General features: G+C 43.5%; 1 protein-coding gene and 1 long non-coding RNA gene across 6 annotated transcripts in view; one reads left to right on the forward strand and one right to left on the reverse strand.

The window, feature by feature from the left end:
* VPS13A (vacuolar protein sorting 13 homolog A) overlaps positions 1–12,255 on the reverse strand; it is a 354,074-nt gene extending 341,819 nt beyond the window's left edge. For 3 of the 5 annotated variants that reach the window (XM_053292133.1, XM_053292131.1, XM_053292134.1), the window contains exon 1: positions 11,766–12,254. In XM_053292133.1, coding sequence (XP_053148108.1) covers positions 11,766–11,865 — 100 coding nt within the window. In that variant the 5' untranslated portion in view covers positions 11,866–12,254. Of the gene's footprint in view, positions 1–11,765 lie in introns of all 5 variants that reach the window. The other 2 variants (XM_053292130.1, XM_053292129.1) reach the window with 1 other exon arrangement.
* Positions 12,127–20,221, forward strand: part of LOC128343294 (uncharacterized) — a 35,921-nt gene continuing 27,826 nt past the window's right edge. Inside the window, exon 1 of the long non-coding RNA XR_008315443.1 lies at positions 12,127–12,573. This is a non-coding gene — a long non-coding RNA (uncharacterized LOC128343294). The remainder of the gene's footprint in view (positions 12,574–20,221) is intronic.

The raw sequence follows: 20,221 nt of genomic DNA on the forward strand, positions 1-20,221 counted from the left end.
CAGTTTCATCGATCACTTTTCTGTGATCAAAGTTCACCCTTCTGCCCATTGTTAGGGATGTCAGAGACAAATGGCATGCACCTGTAGTGTCAAAGTAGTTCAAAGTCCTCTTTTGTTAACAAGAGGAGGTTTCTACATTACTTGAGATCTTCAGATCCTTCTGTCATGCTTCACTCAAGCAGGCTATTGTGACTGCCTGTGCCAGCTTACAGATAAAAGAGATCTTTACTTTCTACAAGGATTTGGGTAAATTTTGAGGCATTTTTTTTACTCTGGATATTTTTGCCTCTGACAACATTGAACATCTGGGCTAGTGAAAGATAAATATAATATTTATTTTCTAGATGCCTCACAGTTTAAAAAAAGTAATAACTACTTGTTGAACTGTTCAATGTTCTTGCTAAACAACAGCCCAAAAACATATTAGTCCTAATAAAATGCAGAGGAGAACTAAGCAACCTTCAAGTAAATATAATAAGGCAGATCTCCATAAATCATCTCAGCAGCTTTCAAATGTTCCCTTCACCCTGTTAAATATCCCTGCCAAAAGCACAACACTTCACTGCACAAGCAAATATAGCAGGCCAGAGGAAGTGAAAACACACTTGGTCCTAGACTTTGAAAATGGCCAGAGAGAAAGAGTGAGAGAGTGAGAGAGAGAGAGAGAGAGAGAGAAGCAGAGAGGGTGGGAAAAGCAACAAAAGCCATTACAATTCAAGGAAACTACCATCCAGTCTCAAGACTGGACCTGGTGGTGATGCAGTGCTGCCTGCTGGTTTGCAAGTGGGTCCAGCAAAACAAGCCAACCCAGTCCCCTCCATAGCTCCAGTAGTCAACACAGCTGGAGGCTCACAGTCAGCAAGCATAGTAAGGATACTGCTGCATCTGCTACTGCATCTGACATCACCAGCCCTGAGGTTGGCTTATCTCCAGCTGGGTTCTCACGATGGGTTCAGAAACACTCATCATGGATAGCAACCAGAGAGGCAGGCTGGTGGGTGGGGGTCAGCGGCAGCATATTATTTATTTTAAACGTGCTGCTCTTTGCCCTTTCAGGCACCCAGCATCAGCGGCTTACCTGCATTCCAATGTCCTTTTACATTATTGTTATTTTTTAAATCAATCCAGTATTTCCTGAATTATTAGTCTCTGAAGTCCCCATAAAAACAGGGTAAAATCAGCCAAGGGCACTTATTTTTGAATTTCCCGACTAAGGGTTCTGAAGCCAGAGATGGGAGGAGCAAGTCCTTGCAAGTGACTTCCTGGTTCTGAATGTAGTTACTCGATAACAAGAGTCTAGGAACACTCAGGCACTTCTTGAGTTAAACAGACAGTCCCTTCCTCCTCCCTTTCCTTGTATAGGCTTTTATTTTCTCCCTCCGCTGAGGTAGCAGCAAGGGGCCTTGTCAGGGCATGCAAGGTGGGGTGAGGTGGTGGTGGCAAGATGGCAGAGGCCCTTGCAAGGGCACACAGGCCTTTGAACATGAACTTTATCTATCAGGTATATACTGCCTGTGAATACAGAGACTCCACTTAGGCATCATGGGTAAGAGTGAATGTTAAATTTCTCTTTTTCACAATGCCCAATCAGATTTTTCTTTTCAAAAAGCCTGCAAATTCAACATAATATGCAAGACTATACAAAATATTTACAGCTTATATGGTGTGGAAGTTAAGATGGGCACCTTAACTTGCAGTTGCCATGCTTTTTTGAAGATGAGTGGAAGTTGAAAGCATTTTAACTCTCATCTGAAGTCAAAAGTTTTTGGATGACTGAATAGAATAAAGATATACAGGTGAAACTCAGAAAATTAGAATATCGTGCAAAAGTCCATTATTTTCAGTAATGCAAATTAAAAGGTGAAACTGATATATGAGACAGATGCATTACATGCAAAGCGAGATAATCAAGCCTTAATTTGTTATAATTGTGATGATCATGGCGTACAGCTCATGAAAACCCCAAATCCACAATCCCAGAAAATTAGAATATTACATGGAACCAAGAAGACAAGGATTGAAGAATAGAACAATATCGGACCTCTGAAAAGTAGAAGCATGCATATGTATTCAGTACTTGGTTTGGGCCCCTTTTGCAGCAATTACTGCCTCAGTGCGGCGTGGCATGGATGCTATCAGCCTGTGGCACTGATGAAGTATTATGGAAGACCAGGATGCTTCATTAGCGGCCTTCAGCAATTCTGCATTGTTTGGTCTCATGTCTCTCAACCTTCTCTTGGCAATGCCCCATAGATTCTCTATGGGGTCAGGTCAGGCGAGTTTGCTGGCCAATCAAGCACAGTACACTGTATACTTTTCGGAGGTCCGATATTGTTCTATTCTACAATCCTTGTCTTCTTGGTTCCACGTAATATTCTAATTTTCTGGGATTGTGGATTTGGGGTTTTCATGAGCTGTACGCCATGATCATCACAATTATAACAAATTAAGGCTTGACTTATCTCGCTTTGCATGTAATGCGTCTGTCTCATATATCAGTTTCACCTTTTAATTTGCATTACTGAAATTAATGGACTTTTGCACGATATTCTAATTTTCCAAGTTTCACCTGTACTTATGGTAAAAACTGTAGCCATAAAATACTTCTATTGTAAGCCAATCATAAGAAACACTTTTTAGTAAACAAAAAATTGAGATTATTTAATTCTCAGCCAACTACTTAGAACTGATTAATATTCAGAAAACTGTAAAGACTTTGTACTGTCTCAGATTTATGCTGATTTTAGAAATTAAGTACCTTGCATCTACACTTTATCTTGACCTTTCAGCTTGAGATTGGGCTGGGGAGGGATGCAGCCAGGCAAACATTCAACAGGTGCAGCTCTCCCAATCAGTTGCTAAAGATTCCCCTGAATTTCTGCCTGCTGCTTCTTTAAAAGGCACAGTGTTCCCCCCAAATGTAGTAAATATCCAGCCAGAAATTCACATTCTTGATGCATTGTGATGCATCCAATCACTAATGTATCCACAGATCCCACAAGTGGGTTTCTAAGTTCATGTGAAAACAAACCTTTCTTTTAAAAAAATTTTTACACTTCCATGTAACACACTATAACCAAAGAGTATGTTCACAGAAACTATATAAAGCACTTGCTATGTATCATTGACCTCAAAATGGAAGGAAGGAGGAGAAAGATAAGAGAGAATCTGCCATGCACAGGATTCAGCCCGTAGTCCTCCAGATTAACTCTATAATGGTGTTAAACATTTTTCCCCTTTTCATTTTCTGCCCACTGCTCCTGTGCTGACATGGCCAAGCTACAGTACACTGCAGATCAGACCAGGACAAACACCACAGAATTACACTGCAAGTTTAGGTTTCATACCTGAACAATGACTTCCTTCCATTGTGCATGGTACAAAATATCATCACAGAGCAAATGAATGCACAGTTTAACACCCATGATTTCCCTTTTTGTTTGTTTTACAGTTTAGAGAATGGAAATCCCAGCAGCAATTCTGGCAGTACTGAAGTGTGCTAAAGAGGGTGGGGCTGCCCATTACAAACTGTTCTCTAACCATTTCTGAACAGCAGCCAGTAATGGCAAAATAGTGAATTTGTTAGTATTGCTAACAAAGCAAATTGTCACAAATATATTTATTTATGTATGTGGTTTAAATTCCATTTAAACAACTTTCTACACTGTACATTAACTACATTAGTGGTACCTTGTCTATTTTCACAGTTCTTACATCCCGAGCTGAAATTCTATACCAATTAGGATGCCAACTCATATGACCCTTCTTGCCACTCTTCTCTACATTACTACATAAACCCTTCCCTATGGAGCACATAACATGTCAGACAGACTTCACCAAACTGCACAGGCAGGTAACAGTAAACATTGGGGTTTGTGTTATTACTGCATGAAAACAACCAGTCATTACATCTGGATGCTGCCCTGGACATGGAGCAGCATCCAGGGTAATGTAGCACTTGGGTAATGTCATTATGTTAATGTATGGAGTACAAGAAGTTGCAAAATTGCAACTTTGTTCCAAACTACTACTACTTCTGAATGTGCAGGATTGCTGCTCATTCAGGTCACTTCACCTGAACCAGGCCATAAATGTCATCTGGCAGCAGCTATAGATCAATGGTAGGACACATGCTTTGCATGAAGAAGGTCACAGGTTCAGTGTATGGGACCTCCAGGTAGCAGGGCTAGCAAAAGCTCTTGTCTTAACTCTCAAAAACCTGCTTCCAGTAAACAAAGACAATACTTACCTAGATAGACCAATGACAATATAAGGCAACCTGATATGCCCATATGACCTCACAACTAAAAAGAGAGTGAGTATTTTCAAGGAAGGAAGTCAGAAAATGTGGAAACTGGATAAACAAAATAACTAACAGTGTGGTTCTGAAATCAAGAGATTAGGAAAGGTCCTCCCAGGCCTTCTCAGAGCTACTTGGGTGCCCTAAGGGGAAAGCAGAATAAAAGCAGGGATGTGCACGAAACGAGATTCGGTCACCGAATCATTGCACATCCCCCGCACCTTTAACAGGAAGGAGAGCAGGTCCCCAGCTATGATCGCACACCAGCAGGGGGTCTCCCAGCTGCCCTCACACAACTCCAGCACACACAAAAGTAGTCCAGGCCAAGGAGCTCATACGATCAGTTCCTGAAGAGCCCACCAATGGCTTGAGACAAGTCTGTCCTTTTATCTTGTCTTCTGAACTATTATTAAATTGTACATTGCTTTGGGCAGTTGTAATTTTGCCCAGGTCAGGTTAGATTCTTGCCCTTTGTCACATTCTATTGGAATATCCCACCCCCTCACTGTAGTACAATATGAAATTTAACAGATCAGTTGCTACATTAGTGGACAGATTCTAAAACTCTTATGTGAAGGGGCTGGGCCTCCCTTCCCCAAGCTTTCTGTGAAAAAAACAAAACCTTGCTGCTCCAGAATACCTGCTTGGGGCTGCCTTTTAAACCCGACCCCAGGCACCCACCCACCCACCTCCACAGCCATTTGCTCCCCACCCGGCACTGTGATGGGGTGCCCTGCTCATGCTGCCACCTGGAGTGTCTGTGCTTGTGAACATACATTGTTGCCACCTCATTCTCGGGGAGCAAAGCACTTAGTTTCCACCTTGTCTGATGTCCCCCACCCAGTGCTGTAATGGGGTGCCCTGCAAGCATTCTCTCTAAATTTTTTCATCTGTGTGCAGGATGAGTTTTGTTCTGGGTGGCAGTATCAAGGCAGTATGTACACACATGCATTCAGAGTGGGGTCTTCCTGATTCAACCTGAGCGGGATCTAAAATTAACTGAGCGGACATCAGAAAATGAGTGAGCGCATGCACATGGACACAGCTGTTCCCATCTTAGAGGGAACAGTGGTTCCCTGCTTATGTTGCTTGCTGACGGTGGGCCATCCCTCTCATGAAAGGGCCAGCCTACTGTGGGGGGGACCATTGGGTGCTAGCCCTAGATCTCCCTTTGGACTACATGCTTACAAGTTGAGATAATCCCTCAAAAGGGGGCCCTGCTTGCATGGCTCCCCCAACTCTCCATGGCAAAAGATAGAACTTAAGCACTGCAACTCCAACCCCTTTGCCTGCCAAGCATTAAATGCACCCAAAGGGAATTTTGCTCTATGTTTCAGAGCCTGGCCACGTGAATGGATGGGAGAAACACCACATGCACGAACAGACCTTTAAACCCATTCAAAACTCCCAGTTTGGTCCAGCATTGACCCGTATACAGTTCTGCTAGCAAGGGAATAGGGGGAGAAAGAAGAGCCCCAATTTCCAGTGACCTCGGGAGAGTGGGGTCACAAGCAGGGTGCACATGTCCACATGGCAGACGGGCTAGCAGGGGGCACTCTTTGACAGCTACTTGGCCACAGTCACTAAGACAGAGAGAGCAGTCGCTGGGGTACCCATCCCCACAGCTTTCCTCAATAGAGCAACACTGGCTCGATATAGAGCCGCAATGGCTGTCACTCGTGAGAGAGATCAGTCAGTGAGAGAAGGGGATGTTTTGCTGTCAGGAATCAGTAGAGTTTTTGCTCAAAAGCCAGGGTCAGCTTGCCCCTTCTGTCTCGTTGCCACTTCTGAGCACTCCAGCTGGAGCACTGCTGACCAGCTCTGACATCCCCAAGGTGAAGGGACTGCCCCCCCCCCCCATCTTCAAGCTTTCTGAGAACAAAATAGAAATTGGCTGCTAGAGAATTCCTGCTATGGGTTGCCTTTTAAACCCGACCACGGGCACCCTCCCCCCACCACCAAATGTTCCCCTCCTGGTGCTGTGATGGGGTGTCCTGCTTATGTTGCTACCTGGAGTGTTTGTGCTTGTGAATATACGTTATTATCACTTCCTTCTCAGGAAGCAAAGCACTTAGTGCATGTCTAGTCATCCCATCCACTTTCCATCCTGCTTGCCAGGTACTCGGAATGAGGACAGAGTGGGCAGAGGGATGCCCCTGTGTGACTGTGCCACTTGACAGGCTGGCAAGTCTGACAAGCAACATAGTGGTGTCTCTGTTGCCGGACAACTCCACAGCTATGAAGGTGACAGGAAGGGTGGGGCTGCTGCTTGGAGGGACGGCCAGCAAAAGCCGTGACATACATAGAGCAGCCAAGTCCCTGAGCACATCTGTGCCACCTCTATGCCTGAGGTTTGAAAATCAGCGAAAAACTACAGTTATGGCAGTGTCTGAGATCGGCCAAACCAGAGGTCTCAGCGGTGAAACTTTGTGCAAACCAAAGGTTGAATTTGGAATTTGGTGAGACAAACTGCAAGTCCCTTTCAGCCCCAAACAGCAGTTTCAAAAATTCAGACATACTGGAGTTCCAACCTCTGCCCCGTTTAATTCCAGTTTAGAGTTATGTCTGAACCCCACCAAGGTCTGTTTTGTAGTCAAAAATATGTTGTAGTTCCCTTCAGTGTTCCCTCTAAGGTATGCACACATGCCTGCACTCACAGGTTTTTTTAATGTCCGCTAAGTTAATTTTAGATGCCACTCCGGTTAAATCACAAAGTCCCCATTCTGAATGCATGTGTGCACACACTGCCTTGATACTCCCACCCAGAACAAAACTCATTCTGCACACAGATTGGGGGGGGGGGGAATAGAGAGAACACTGGTTCCCTTCTGTCTGAGAGAAGAACAAGAAGAAATTACTAGGAAAAGGAGAAGTTCTATAAATAAGTAACAAGTTTATTGTTGAGACCACCAATTTATTGTGGTCAGGGAAGATGGGAGTTGTAGTTCAACAACAGGTAGAGACCCAAGTTTGATTACCCCTGCTTTAAATTGAGAATGGAGGGTGGGAAGAGGGCTTGCTTACTGAAAATGAAAGTTTCTCTATACACTGACTGCTGCCGTTGATGCACCCGAGTTAATCCAAAAAACCCACAATGCAAAAGTGATACAAATGCATGTAAACTTATTCATTCCATGGTTTAACACAACACGGAGCAAGAGGGGGAGCAATGTTTAAAATATCCTGAACAAAAATACTAATGGTGGTATGATACCACTGAATTCAGACTTTCCATATACATAATCAAGCACTCACACTAAACCCATATAATATTTATACAGGTGATAATGGTGTTATTTTTTCATGTGTGTGTTTTTAAACATCTGGTTGTACCTGTTGAAAGTGAGTTCTGGCTAACTACCACTGAAGTCAGTTGGGATAAGATAGTCACAACTACTTTGGATTGCATTCATTTCAGCGGGACATAGCCAGGATTCATTTTATTTGGATACAATCCTCTAAACTTAATTGCACTATGATATCCAGAGCAGTCAAATCAGGAAGTAGTAGAGCTGCATCTGCCACAGAGAGGTGGGTACAAGTTCCTTAAACAAATAAAACCATCCTTCGCATGGCCAATATACAGCATAGTAAATATTCACACAAGTTCCACTGAAAATAGACAGACACTTTATTGCCAGCATTTAAACACTTGAAGCTCAAAGTGTTGCAGAACATGTGGCGGGGAGCAATTTTCACTCCTCCCCCGCTGCCCATGTGATCACAGAGGATGTCCGTCACTGTGATATATCACTAACTACAAACCATACTTACTTGTTGTAAAAGCTTTCCTCTAGTGCAAGGTTGCACAACTTTATCCCTCCAGATGTTGTGGGACTGCAGCTCCCACCATTATCATCCTCAGATGATAATAATAGCAAATAATAATCAAAACTTTATTAGCCGCCACCCCATAACAAATTGTTTTCTGGGCAGCTCACGACACAGCATTAAAACATCAAGTAAACACACATAACACATGAAATCACAGCACACCAAAAAAAAAAAATACAATTTTAAAACTAATTTTTTAAAGTCAGTTTTAAAAAATCAAATTTAAAAATCAAAATTTAAAAGGCATGAGTGAATAAAAAGGCATTTACCTGACATCTAAAAGAACACAGTGATGAAGCCAGGTGAACTGTATTGGGGAGGCTACTGCATAAACAGGGTGCAACCACCGAAAACACCCTCTCCCTAGTAGCCACCTGCCTCACCTCATTTGGCAGGGGCACTCAGAACAGGGCCTCCAAAGAAGATCTTAAGGTCCAAGTCAGGACATTTGGGGCAAGACACTCTCTCAGGTAACCGTCCCAAGTTGATGGGAATTGTAGACCAACATCTGCAGGAGGGCTGAAGTTGTGCAGCCCTGCTCTAGTACTTTCCTATTTCCACTCAGGCTAACCTGCTATTTTTGATCACAAAAATGTCAGCCTACTTTTCATAAGGTAGAGGTACAGTTTAGTAATTTTGGACCCTGGACATAAAGGCCTTTGGAGCCACCATCGCCCCCCCCCCCGCCATCGTCCCCCACAAGTTAAGCATCTTTTTTTTTTTAACATGTAGGTTCTTGAGGGCACAAACCACACTACCCAGGGCAGACTAAAGAGGATTTGGGGGGCTCCAGGGGATGTGGAGTCGCTTGACTTCGGCCCCGAAGTCCAGGGGTAAGAGCACCTCTGCATACAGGCACTGTTTAACTTCTCTTGGAAACACTCCCAGAAGTTGGAATTAGTACTACAGTGCAGCTTCTGTTATAACTTCATGAAGACACACAACAGGTCATTCAATACAGTATGCTCCTTCAGAGTGATAGTTAAAACTACTGAGACTTAAAGAATGTATCCAGCACATTTAAAAAAAAAATCTCTTAAATAACTCGGTAGATAGCAATTAATTGAGGGGATAAATATTATCCATTCCATTCTAGCACAATACCGAGTAGGGTGCATATATCCGCTTGTTAAATGTGAAAAGCATTCAGAGTTTATCCATTCTTTATCCATTACATTTTTCAGATCTCAGTGCAGTTATTTTCATGTAAACGTGTGCATATTTTTACACAAACACTTGGAAACATAATGTTCAAGTTCTTTCAAAGGAAATCCATCTGATTTACAAGCTATACACTTTAGATCAGTGGGCTGATACTTCAAGCTGTCTCAGAAGTAAACAATTTTATTTATTTATTACATTTTTATACCTCCCCATCCAAAGGTTCTGGGTGGTTTAGGTTTACATATGAAATGTAGGCAATCACAGCAGTGATGTATATGCTCTTAAACCGGTTAAATGTGTAGAATTTTGTATTTTTTGTTATGCAATAACATTATTCTGAGACATGGAAGCAAGAAAATATAAAGAGAGAGAAAGAGAAACCATATATATTGCCAACAGGAAAAACCTGTTTGCGTGGGCTGTTTTATACATTACATTTTAAGAAGGTACAAATCAATGCAGCCATGTAGCACACACCTAGCAAAACTGCAACATTTGAAACACTCGTGTCTTTCATTAAATGAGACGTACACTATGATACGTGTGGTAGGGAGCTATCTGCCTGCTGTATGTAGTGCACAGTTAAAAGGAAGCATAGCCACACATTTAGAAATAAAAATGTTATTCTGTGAAGGGTCTTCAATCATTTTGGAACCTACAATAACAACAGCAAGTGCTTCTTTCTATAACCAATTTTAGTCCAAAAGACAAAAAGCAATGACCCCCCAAAACAAAAGTCTGCCACTCATTTATGGTATAATCCATCAATTACAAGTGGCACAAATTTTAAGCATTGGATTACATATGCAGTTTCTATCATGTGATGGACCAGCATGGCAACCACTGGGGAACATCCAGAATAGTTAGCCCCACTGAAATCAATGAGACAAGGTAGTCATGATTAACTTAAGGTCCATTAATTTCAATTACTTAGTCTGGATGTTGCCCACTGAGACAAAAAAATAAAAATAAAAGAACGACCAGCACTTCTAACAGAACTGTGATACAGACATATAGCAATTTCAATATATTCCATTACTTAAAACTTTGGAGAGCAAGAGGGGAAGAATGTTAAAATATACATTTAAAATATGTTGTACTAAAATGCCAAATGGTGGTACAGTGCCTCTGGACTCAGACTTTTAATGCCTCTAACCAAGGATTAACAGAGCAAAGTTTTTACAGTGATGTGAGATCTTCCAAGCACAGGGCATGGTCTGAAAGCACACTGTGCTGAGCTATACCTTAGAGTTTAGCAAACTGAGAGTCCTTCTTGGAACTGAAGAATTGTTGATAGGTGTTTCTTCCATTGGAATATTTTGATTAAATGGACTGATGCCACTGAAGAAGGCCTGAATAAGCCAAAACACGCTTGACAATCTAGTACAGCTGGCAATCAAGCACCGTGATGATGCAGAAACTCCAGGATCATGATAATCAAATCCTGTGGCTGGCAACGAACAGCTTTTACTTGAAGGGCTTCTATTTATTTAATTGCACTAGCCCTTATAGAAAAAATATATCAGGAGGTTATGTTTGAATATTAACATTTGTGTGTTTTGTGTTAAGGTTTTGTTTATTATTGTATTTCTGAAATATTTATCCTTTGTGAATATGCTATATCTTTTTGTCATATTAGTATTAATTTTTTATTTTATTATTGTATTTGAAGGGGTTATTTTCTGTTTTAATGGTTATTTAATAATAATAATTGTTATTAATAATACAAATTTATAATTATATCTATCTGGGTCCTTTTGGATTCTGTTTTGAATGTGAGTGTATCTAGACCCAAGTTCCCCCCCCCCCCGCTTTCTTCCCCACAAAATGAATGCCAGAATATGCTACGTAGGAAAGAACCAACGTGTGGCATCAACAGCAAAAGCACTGAAGTTTGCACTTTATGTCTCCACACACCGAACTTTGCCTAAAGGCAGCTAGGGAAAGAGACACACATAAAAATAAAAGTTCAGTACGGCATGCTTTACTAGTGCCACGAACAAAGCCCGCCAATACAATGTTTCTGCTTCACCTACACTGTGATCCCTTTAAAACGACTTCCAAAAGGGAGCAAAGCTGAAGCAGGTGAGAAGGCAAGATATGCAAAACGCTGCCCACGTGACAAGGCCTGGCTTAGCCGGGAGGACACCACGCAAGCAAGTCAGCAAGAGCGCTCGAGCGGAGGGGCCCCGGACAGGGAGTCCTCCCCGCCTCATTGTTAAAACAGCGAAAAAGACCGTTCCCGCTTCTTGTCTCGCGCACACCGACTTTCCCTCCCTGCCTCGTGCGCGCACACATACACACGCGAATGCATCCACACGGAAGGGCAGTGTGACAGGGACACCCGAATGGGGAGGAGTCGGGCAGCCACCTCCTGAAGCGAGGGGCTGCCTGCCTGCCACCAGGGATCAGACAAGGGCGAGGCGGAGTAGCTACGCGGGACCGGGCCGGTCTGGTCTCTCGTTACCTCCCCAGATGCCGAGCGACAGCTGAGAACTGTCCAGGTTCACCACATAATCGCCCAGGAAGCGGTTCAGAACGTCCACGACCACCGACTCGAACACCATCCTCAGGAGCGGCTCGCTGGCTCCCCCTGCGTCGAGCCTCCCCTTGCCTGGCGGCGGTCCAAGATGTCAGTGCGCAGTGGGGAAGAGCCCCCAGCCCCTTCTCTCTGCTGCCGCGCCAAATAGGGTGGCGGCTGGCCACCCGCCGCTGCCTCGGCGTGTTGTACTCAGACTCGCCCTGCCTACTGCGCAGGCGTGTGACAGGAACACTTGGGCTCCACCGAGCCGTGCCCTGCAAAGCTCCGACTACACGAGCAGCTCTGAATTCACGCCTCTCATCCTCCTCCTCTCCAGCAAGGCGGCGGCGATATGGACGGTACAAGATATGCGGGCGGGGCGCGCGCGCGCCTCTGAGAAGGCAACGTTCTTTGTCGCGCGAGCTTGTGTCGGTTAAACTGTCGCTCCCGCCACCCAGACCCAGCGAGAGGCAGCCATGAGCCCAGAGTAGGGAAGCTTTGCATATAACTAGCTTTCGTGCATGCCACGCCTCTCGTCTGCATTCTCCTTCCCGTGTCATGGTAGCACATTCATTCCAATCTGTTCAAAACGAGCCTGAGGCGCACGTCCCGAGGTACACGCCCAAACACTGTAGCCCAGGTTTTCCCTTCATGGTGTTGCAGCTAGTGACACTATAAATTACGGGGACACACACTGCGCTGGAAGACCCACAGATGATTTAAACTGGAGTAATCCCATCTGCTGTTCTCCTATGTAAGTGAGATGCGATAGGTTCTGAAAGGTTTCATTGCCCTAATTCTCTGAAGTAGTCTTGGAGTATCCTCCAAGCCAGTGAAGATGAATGTGTGGTGCCAGTGTGATGTAGTGGTTAGAGTGCTGGACTAGGACTGGGGAGACCCGAGTTCAAATCCCCATTCAGCCATGAAACTAGCTGGGTGACTCTGGGCCAGTCACTTCTCTCTCAGCCTAACCTACTTCACAGGGTTGTTGTGAAAGAGATACTCCTTGGAGGAAGAGTGGGATATAAATGTATAAATAAATAAATAAATAAATGTGATTTCCTGTGCACAGTGGCTGCTGAGGATCCTCTTATTAGTGCTGCAAGTGTTGCCGGACCAAATGTTAACTGAGCTAAATATTCTGCTCAGTTGGTGAAGGGGGCATGTTTTGGACAAATGTTACAGTCCATGAGGAAATATTTGTCACCTAGTGGTGAAAGATGGTATTCTCCAGTTATGAATACCAGTATAAACTTTACCACAGGAGAGCAGCTTGTAACACAGTGGTTCCAGTTCGCATAAGTCCAGCAAACAGGCCAAATCTAGCCCTGGCATTAACTATTTAGTATTAGCTATGGTATTAGCTCTCTTCTTGTGGTCATGTACAGGCACCATTATCACACTTGAAATATGCTTTTGCATTCATCAAGTTAGCAATAACTGCAATGTTACATCATCAGTTTTTAAATATTTTTGTTTTGACACATGTATCTAAGGAAGAGTTCTGTGGAATTAAAGAGCTCGTGTTTTTAGCATCTTGGGTCAACAAATGTCTCCTTTTCTCTGTGTTTTTAGTTTCCTTCTGAGGTTAGAATTGGCTCTTACAAGGTTATTAGGGCAGAATATTTTTATTTTATTTTATATATTTTATATCCCACTCTTCCTCCAAGGAGCCCAGAGCAGTGTACTACATACTTACGTTTCTCCTCACAACAACCCTGTGAAGTAGGTTAGGCTGAGAGAGAAGTGACTGGCCCAGAGTCACCCAGCAAGTATCATGGCTGAACAGGGATTTGAACTCGGGTTTCCCTGGTCCTAGTCCAGCACTCTAACCACTACACTACCCAAAGTATTTTTTTAAATTGATATTATAATTGTCAGATCACGTACTCTAAAGTAGTGATGAAGCGCTGCAATTGGCAATGCAACTTTAATTAGTATTCTACAACATGATTCATGTAAATGGCTGCAAAAATAGAAAGAAGAAACAACATCTCTTGAATCGGATTGTAAATTCTAATATTACATAGTGAAGACCTCATCGAATCAAGATCATAATTATTATATTGAGCATGACTAAAAGCTCTTTATCTCTGAATAGCTGTGTTCTTTCTTTTCTTTTTTTAACTGGCAGGATATTTTACTAATGGCAGGAACAATGCGATTACTGTAGTTTATTCCTTGAAGTATTTATTTGTATAGATGCCAGAGATGTGGTTTATATTCCACTGTGAGTATCTTCTGAAAAGCGAACATACTAAAGTGCTCACCAACATGTTTTGATGATTGACTTAAATTAAATGATAATGTATTCACATTGTTAGGAAGCTGTTCTCACGCAAAAAAAGGTCCTCTTTGACCCCACTATTACATGAGCCAGCTGTTGTGGTCAGTGCCATCTAGGGGAACAAATGCTCATTGTGATTTTTGACAAGGTCTACATCCGTAGAGATGGAACATGGGTAATAGCATTGCAATACTTTCAGCTTCCAATGTGTCACCTTGCTTTTATTGACCTGACCATCAGGTCTACATCAGCAAATTTGCAATGGTGTTTTAAAAGTTTTTTAAAGTTGTAAAAACTCAAAGCTACTATACAGACTTATTGATGTCAGAGGAATGGAAATGAAAATTAACAGGAATGTCTTCCAAAGTTTACTCCAACAGCAAGCTTTATTTCGATCAATGACCAGAACAAACACAAGCAAAAAGGAAAAAGAGAATAAGACATCATAGAATAGTAATACGCAACTTACATGCAACGTAACAAAACTTGGCCACAGAGTTAGTACTCATACTATCAAATTTAGTCAGTAATAAATCAAGATAAAAGTCATCTGAGCGGCCAGGAAAAGGCTTCAACAAGGGTGAGATAAAATCTAAATGGGCATCCCTGTAGAGGTCACAATAAAGAATAAAATGTGCAGTCGACTCAATAGCACCTGAGCCACAAGGGCAGAGGCGCAAAACATAAGGAATCCCCTTGAACCTTCCCTTAAGCACAGATGTTGGAAGAACATTAAGACGTGCAAGGGTCAAGGCACGCCTAAATTTAGGAAAAGTTATGTTACTTAGGTAATCAGCAGGCTTAAGATTGTAGAGCTGGTTACCTATATACAAACCTCTAGATATTTTGGAGGCTTCAACCTGTAGGTCAGTGTCAATTATTCGCTGTTTAATAACCTTCGTAGCTGTAATAGAGTCCATCCTAACAAGTTCTTCAAGTGGGATCCCATAAAGTTGAGATTTTATTTTAAGCGACCGTTTCCATCTCGAATCAAAGGAGTCGGTCATAATAAGAGGGACTAATCCCACTTGTGAGAACTTCAATTTTAACCAGAATAGGAAAATACATTTCCAATAAACCGATTCCAAAGTATAGAGGCCTGCCTCCCGTCTAATAGCGGCATTTGAGACGCTATTTGCGACCTGGAAGATGGATCTAAGAAAATTTGTCTGTATGGCCTCCAGAGGTGAAAAATTGCAGAAAGGGCCCAATTGTGCACCATAAGTAAGCTGTGGGTGTACTTTAGCTGCAAAGAGTTTAATAGCAGCAGGTATATATGCAGCGCCCTTCGTGAAATAAAAAGATCTAATTAAGTTGGCCAAAAGCTGGGCTTTCTGTATGGTATAGTTCAGGTGGGCCTGACGGCCTCCCGAAGCATGGAAGACTATGCCAAGGTATTTAAATATTTTAACTTGTTCAGTTAATTGGCCATTTATTTTCCATACATGGGGCTTGGGGCGTTTGGCAAATACCAGTACTTTAGTTTTCTGGTAGTTTACCTCAATGGCCTCCTCTGCACAAAAAGAGCTAAGTGATGCAAGTGCCCGCCTTAGGCCGACTGGAGTCAGTGACAGGAGAACCATGTCATTGGCATACAGCAGAATTGATTACTCCATGGAGAGATACATCAATTTGTTCATTGTTACTCTAACAATGTTACCCTTTCCCCTCTTACATAACATTAGAACCAGGGGTCATCCCATGAAATTGATTGCCAGGAAATTTAGGACCAACAAGTACTAACATACTAAAAAGTACCAACAGGTACGTTTTCACACAACACATAATCAACTTGTGGAATTCTCTGCCACAAGATGTTGTGACAGCCAACAACCAGGATCATGGGCGGAACTACCATTAGGCAAGGGGAGACAGTTGTCTGGGGCCCACTGCCTGGAGGGGGCCCCCAGAGACACTTCACATGACTCCCCATTGCCCCCTGCCCCAAGGCCCCTCAGCCACTTGCCCTGTTTGCGCTCTCTCCTGCTTGTTCTCCTGGCCAGCAATTGAAGCAGCAGACAAGCTGCTAGGAGCTCCTTCTCTCCGCCTCTCAGCTGATCGGCGGAGTTTCCAGGGAGGCCTCCATGTAGGCCTTAGTGAAGCCTGAACTGGAGTAGGCCTGCCCAAATAAGCAAGGAAGGAGGCAGACAGGCAGAGTGGCCCCTACAGTTCTCTGCAGCAGACCCTCTGCCGCCCAGCCCAGCCAGCCCAGAATTTGCCAGGTAGAATGTGAACTCCTTTTTGTGCCCCCCCCATAGGGATCTGCTTGCCATAAGGCTTTGATGGGGGGGCGGGGAGACTGAGAAGTCTCTGAATATTTAATTTAAAACAGCTTGGGAAATTTGCTGGCTTAAAAAAAACTATCTAAAAAGTCCTATAAGTGGCTTGTTTCATGGCAGAAAATTATAAAAACTTCTGGAACAAACAATATTATATTTATTTTATTCATTCATTCATTCATTTATAAATTCACTTATGTTCAAGTTGTTTTGCAACCCAGAAGGTCTGAGTGAGAACTGTGAAGCATGTGTTGTGCTTTTATTTTATTTTATTTTATTTTTCTTGTGTGTGAACTGCTCTCCAATAACTTGCAGGGACTTCAGGGTAAATCTGGCCAACATGTGAATGCAGCACCTCCATTCCAGAGTAGATGTGTGTTAAAGGGCTTTAAAAGCCTCGTGTGAAAAACCTCCTGGAATCATACTTTACTTAATAATAAATAAATAAATTTGTTCAGAATTCTGAGAAAACATACATAGGCTCACATTGAATGGTTTAAAGTCTCCTTTGCTAATCTGCAGCAAAGGGGCCATTTTAATAATTAGTGTTTCTAGTGTGTTCTAGGCATTAAAAGTAGCACAAATATATAGTACTCAATGTATATCACTATATAGTGTGAAGTGTGCGTGTGTGTATTCAGTGAAAAGTATTTCCTGGCAGCATACTTATTTTGAAATATCAGACTTAAATCCTTGGGGGCCTGGGGTGTGTGGAGGCCCTGGACTTTGAGGGGCTGAGGGCCCATTTTAAAGTCTCGTCTCTGGGCCCACTCCAACCTTGCGATGCCCCTGACCTGGATGGCTTTAAGAGGGGTTTGGAGAACTTCATGGAGGAGAGGTCTATCAACGGATACTAGTCTGAGGGCTATAGGCCACCTCCAGCCTCAAAGGCAGGATGCCTCTGAGTACCAGTTGCAGGGGAGTAACAACAGGAGAGAGGACATGCCCTCAATTTCTGCCTGTAGGCTTCCAGTGGCATTTGGTGGGCCACTGTGTGAAACAAGATGCTGGACTAGATGGGCCTGATCCAGCAGGGCTATGTAAACCTGGTGAACAATGGTATAGCAAGCCCCTTAGTGGCCCGTGTGTGACCAATTATTAAGGGGGTCACCTTTAATTAGGAGTATTGCTTCAGATAGGCTAATACAAGTCCCAAAAAGAAAACAGATCCCAGACACCAGCTGGATTTAGTTCATCAGTTTATTGTTACACCCTAAATATCAGCTAAACTATAGTTCATTCACTCACACATGCATACTTACCAGCTCCACTTAAAGGTGATCAGTCTTTAATGGGGTGTTGGGAGAAGCTGGGGCCCCACGATGTTCGGTGCTTCTCAGAGAAAACCTGTGTTGATGCCTGACTTTAAAAAGGGTTGCCTGCCTTTGCAGCTTGTTTGCTGTTCCATGTTTACATCCATCTGATCCTAGGATCGACCTTAATCCTTGTTTTCCAAGCAACTCCTTTCCTGCTGTGTTCAGCATTTTATCCAGTTTTCTCTGGTCCTTTGGGATCATCTGCATTTCTCTCCCAACATTTTACCATGTTTTGGGGGGGCTGGTATATTGCTTACTCATACATTCTTTCAGTCAGTTAGGCTATCATCAGAAGTAAATCATTCTGTTAGGTTTGCTAACAATCCTTGAAGTGGGAGCAATCCCCCTTATCAACATCAATACTTCATTTGGTTATACACGTAGGCTATAGAACTACAACATGGACAATCACTTTTAATTAAATAATTATATTAGCTGTATTATATGTCAAGTGTTCATCCCATCACCTCCTGCTGCTTGTATGTAGGGGTCAGCATTAGCCCTTCCACACCACCCCCTGCCTTGCTACAGCCACTTTCCTTCTCCTCCTCTCACCACTGCCACCTCCTTCCTCCTCCTCCTCTCACCGCGGCCGGAACCAAAATATGTGAGTGGGAGGATGCAATGTTTCCTCTCTTGGGTGAGTAAGAGAGGGAACATCCCATCCCCTCACTTGCTACTCCATGAGCCTTTTGGGTTCCCAGAAGGCTCTTGGAGCAACAAGTGAGAGCAGAGGTACACCTAGGTAATTTTGGAGCCTGGACCTAAAGGCCTTTGGAGCCATCCCGCCCCAAGTTAAGCATCACCCCCCCACACACACACACACACCGTGACACACATAGTATTTTTAACACGTGGGCTCTTTAGGGCACAAACAGCAGCCTGAACTCACAAGAATGTAAGAATATAAATCATTGATGCAAATATGCATAATCTGATGCAAATATACATTAGCAGAAACATTTCAACACACAACAATATATTCCTTTCCCCACTCTCCCTTCTGTCTCTAAAGCAGAGGTCACACTTGGCCATCTGGCACAGCATGGGCTGGCAGCATGGCAACCACACCATCTGGAACAGACGAAAAAGGATTTGGGGGCCCCCACAGAGTGTGGAGACCCTGGACTTTGGCCCAAAAGTCCAAGGGTAAGAGTGCCTCTGAGTGAGAGGATTGGATGCATTCTCTCTCACTCACCCAAGAGAGGAAACATTACATCCACCCGCTCACTTGTGGTGACAGGAGGAGGGAGGAAGCAGTGGCTGGAGGAGGAGAAAGGCAGGAGGAGGGAGGATGCAGAGTGGGAGGAGGAGAGAGGAGGCAATGAGGACCGATGAAAGTCAAGCAGGCAGCAGTAGATAGCGGCAGATGGCAGTCCTGAGCAGCTACTGCAGGTGTAACAGGAGGTGGTTACTGATTACTTTTGCATACCCTCCGCTTCCCGCTTCCTGTCCCATATTCAGGCAATGGAATGTTGGCAACCCTAAAACCCTAATTCTTTCCTCTGTCCAAAAATGACTGCAATTTTACTCTAATGGCTTGGCAATAGAGATAAAGATCAGGTAATAACACAGAGAAAGCTGCCCAGGAGAACCCTGTTATTTGTGAGGGTTCCATTCCATGGAAGCCCCCGCGGACAGCGAATCCACAAATAGTGGAGTATTTGGTCTATGGGAATCGGAGGGTAGGTTCCCAGACTGCTGAAAATGGGCAAAAATTGTGCCCCCCTGTTTTCCTCCCAAATTACCCCCCAGAAGTGCCCTACTATGCTGCAGAGTGGTCCAGAGCATCTAGGGGGCCAAAAAGTACAATTTTTGCCCCATTTTTTTCAACTAAATGATCCAGCAAATGGCTTCCAAACACAAAATGGTGGCCAGAAATTACCTCTGAGGATATGCAGGTTTAACTCCCCCTCCTCTTTTGCGTATACCAAGGTCGGGTGCTAATTACCCGGCCACAGATACACAGAACTGCGAGTGCTGGACCCAGGCCCATAGCCAGCTGGTGGCATGGTGTGTACCTGCCACATCAAAAAATTCTCTTTCCTCCACAGCCTCACTGATTGTTTTCACTGAAGATTTTATAACCTGCCTCTCCTGGCTTCTGCAGTGCCCCCCCCCCCGCTTTTTGAGGCTGGTTACAGGCCTGGTTGGACCCATGATTAACAACATTCTCCTGTACATTCAACAACACAATTACCTATTTTCCATCTCTAGGGGGGTAGACATTGCTCAAAATCACTATCGGCATTCATCCCCTGAGATGGAACCAATGGCCAAAATTTATGGGCTTGGCTCATGAGCATTATACCTGTAGTTTTGCAAACAGAAACAGAATATATTGTGCATAATAAGCAAATCTATATAAATAATTTGTTTAAGTTATACAAGGTCACACAATGCAATTTTTCTTTCCACAACAGTTTGATTACTATGTTGCAGAATTTATATTTGCTTAAGAGGCATCTGTGATCATATTTGGTTAAGATGTTCTTGTAATCATAGCTAATGCCAAACCCT

The sequence above is a fragment of the Hemicordylus capensis genome, chromosome 2, assembly GCF_027244095.1.
Source record: "Hemicordylus capensis ecotype Gifberg chromosome 2, rHemCap1.1.pri, whole genome shotgun sequence".
Taxonomy (NCBI): Eukaryota; Metazoa; Chordata; class Lepidosauria; order Squamata; family Cordylidae; genus Hemicordylus; species Hemicordylus capensis.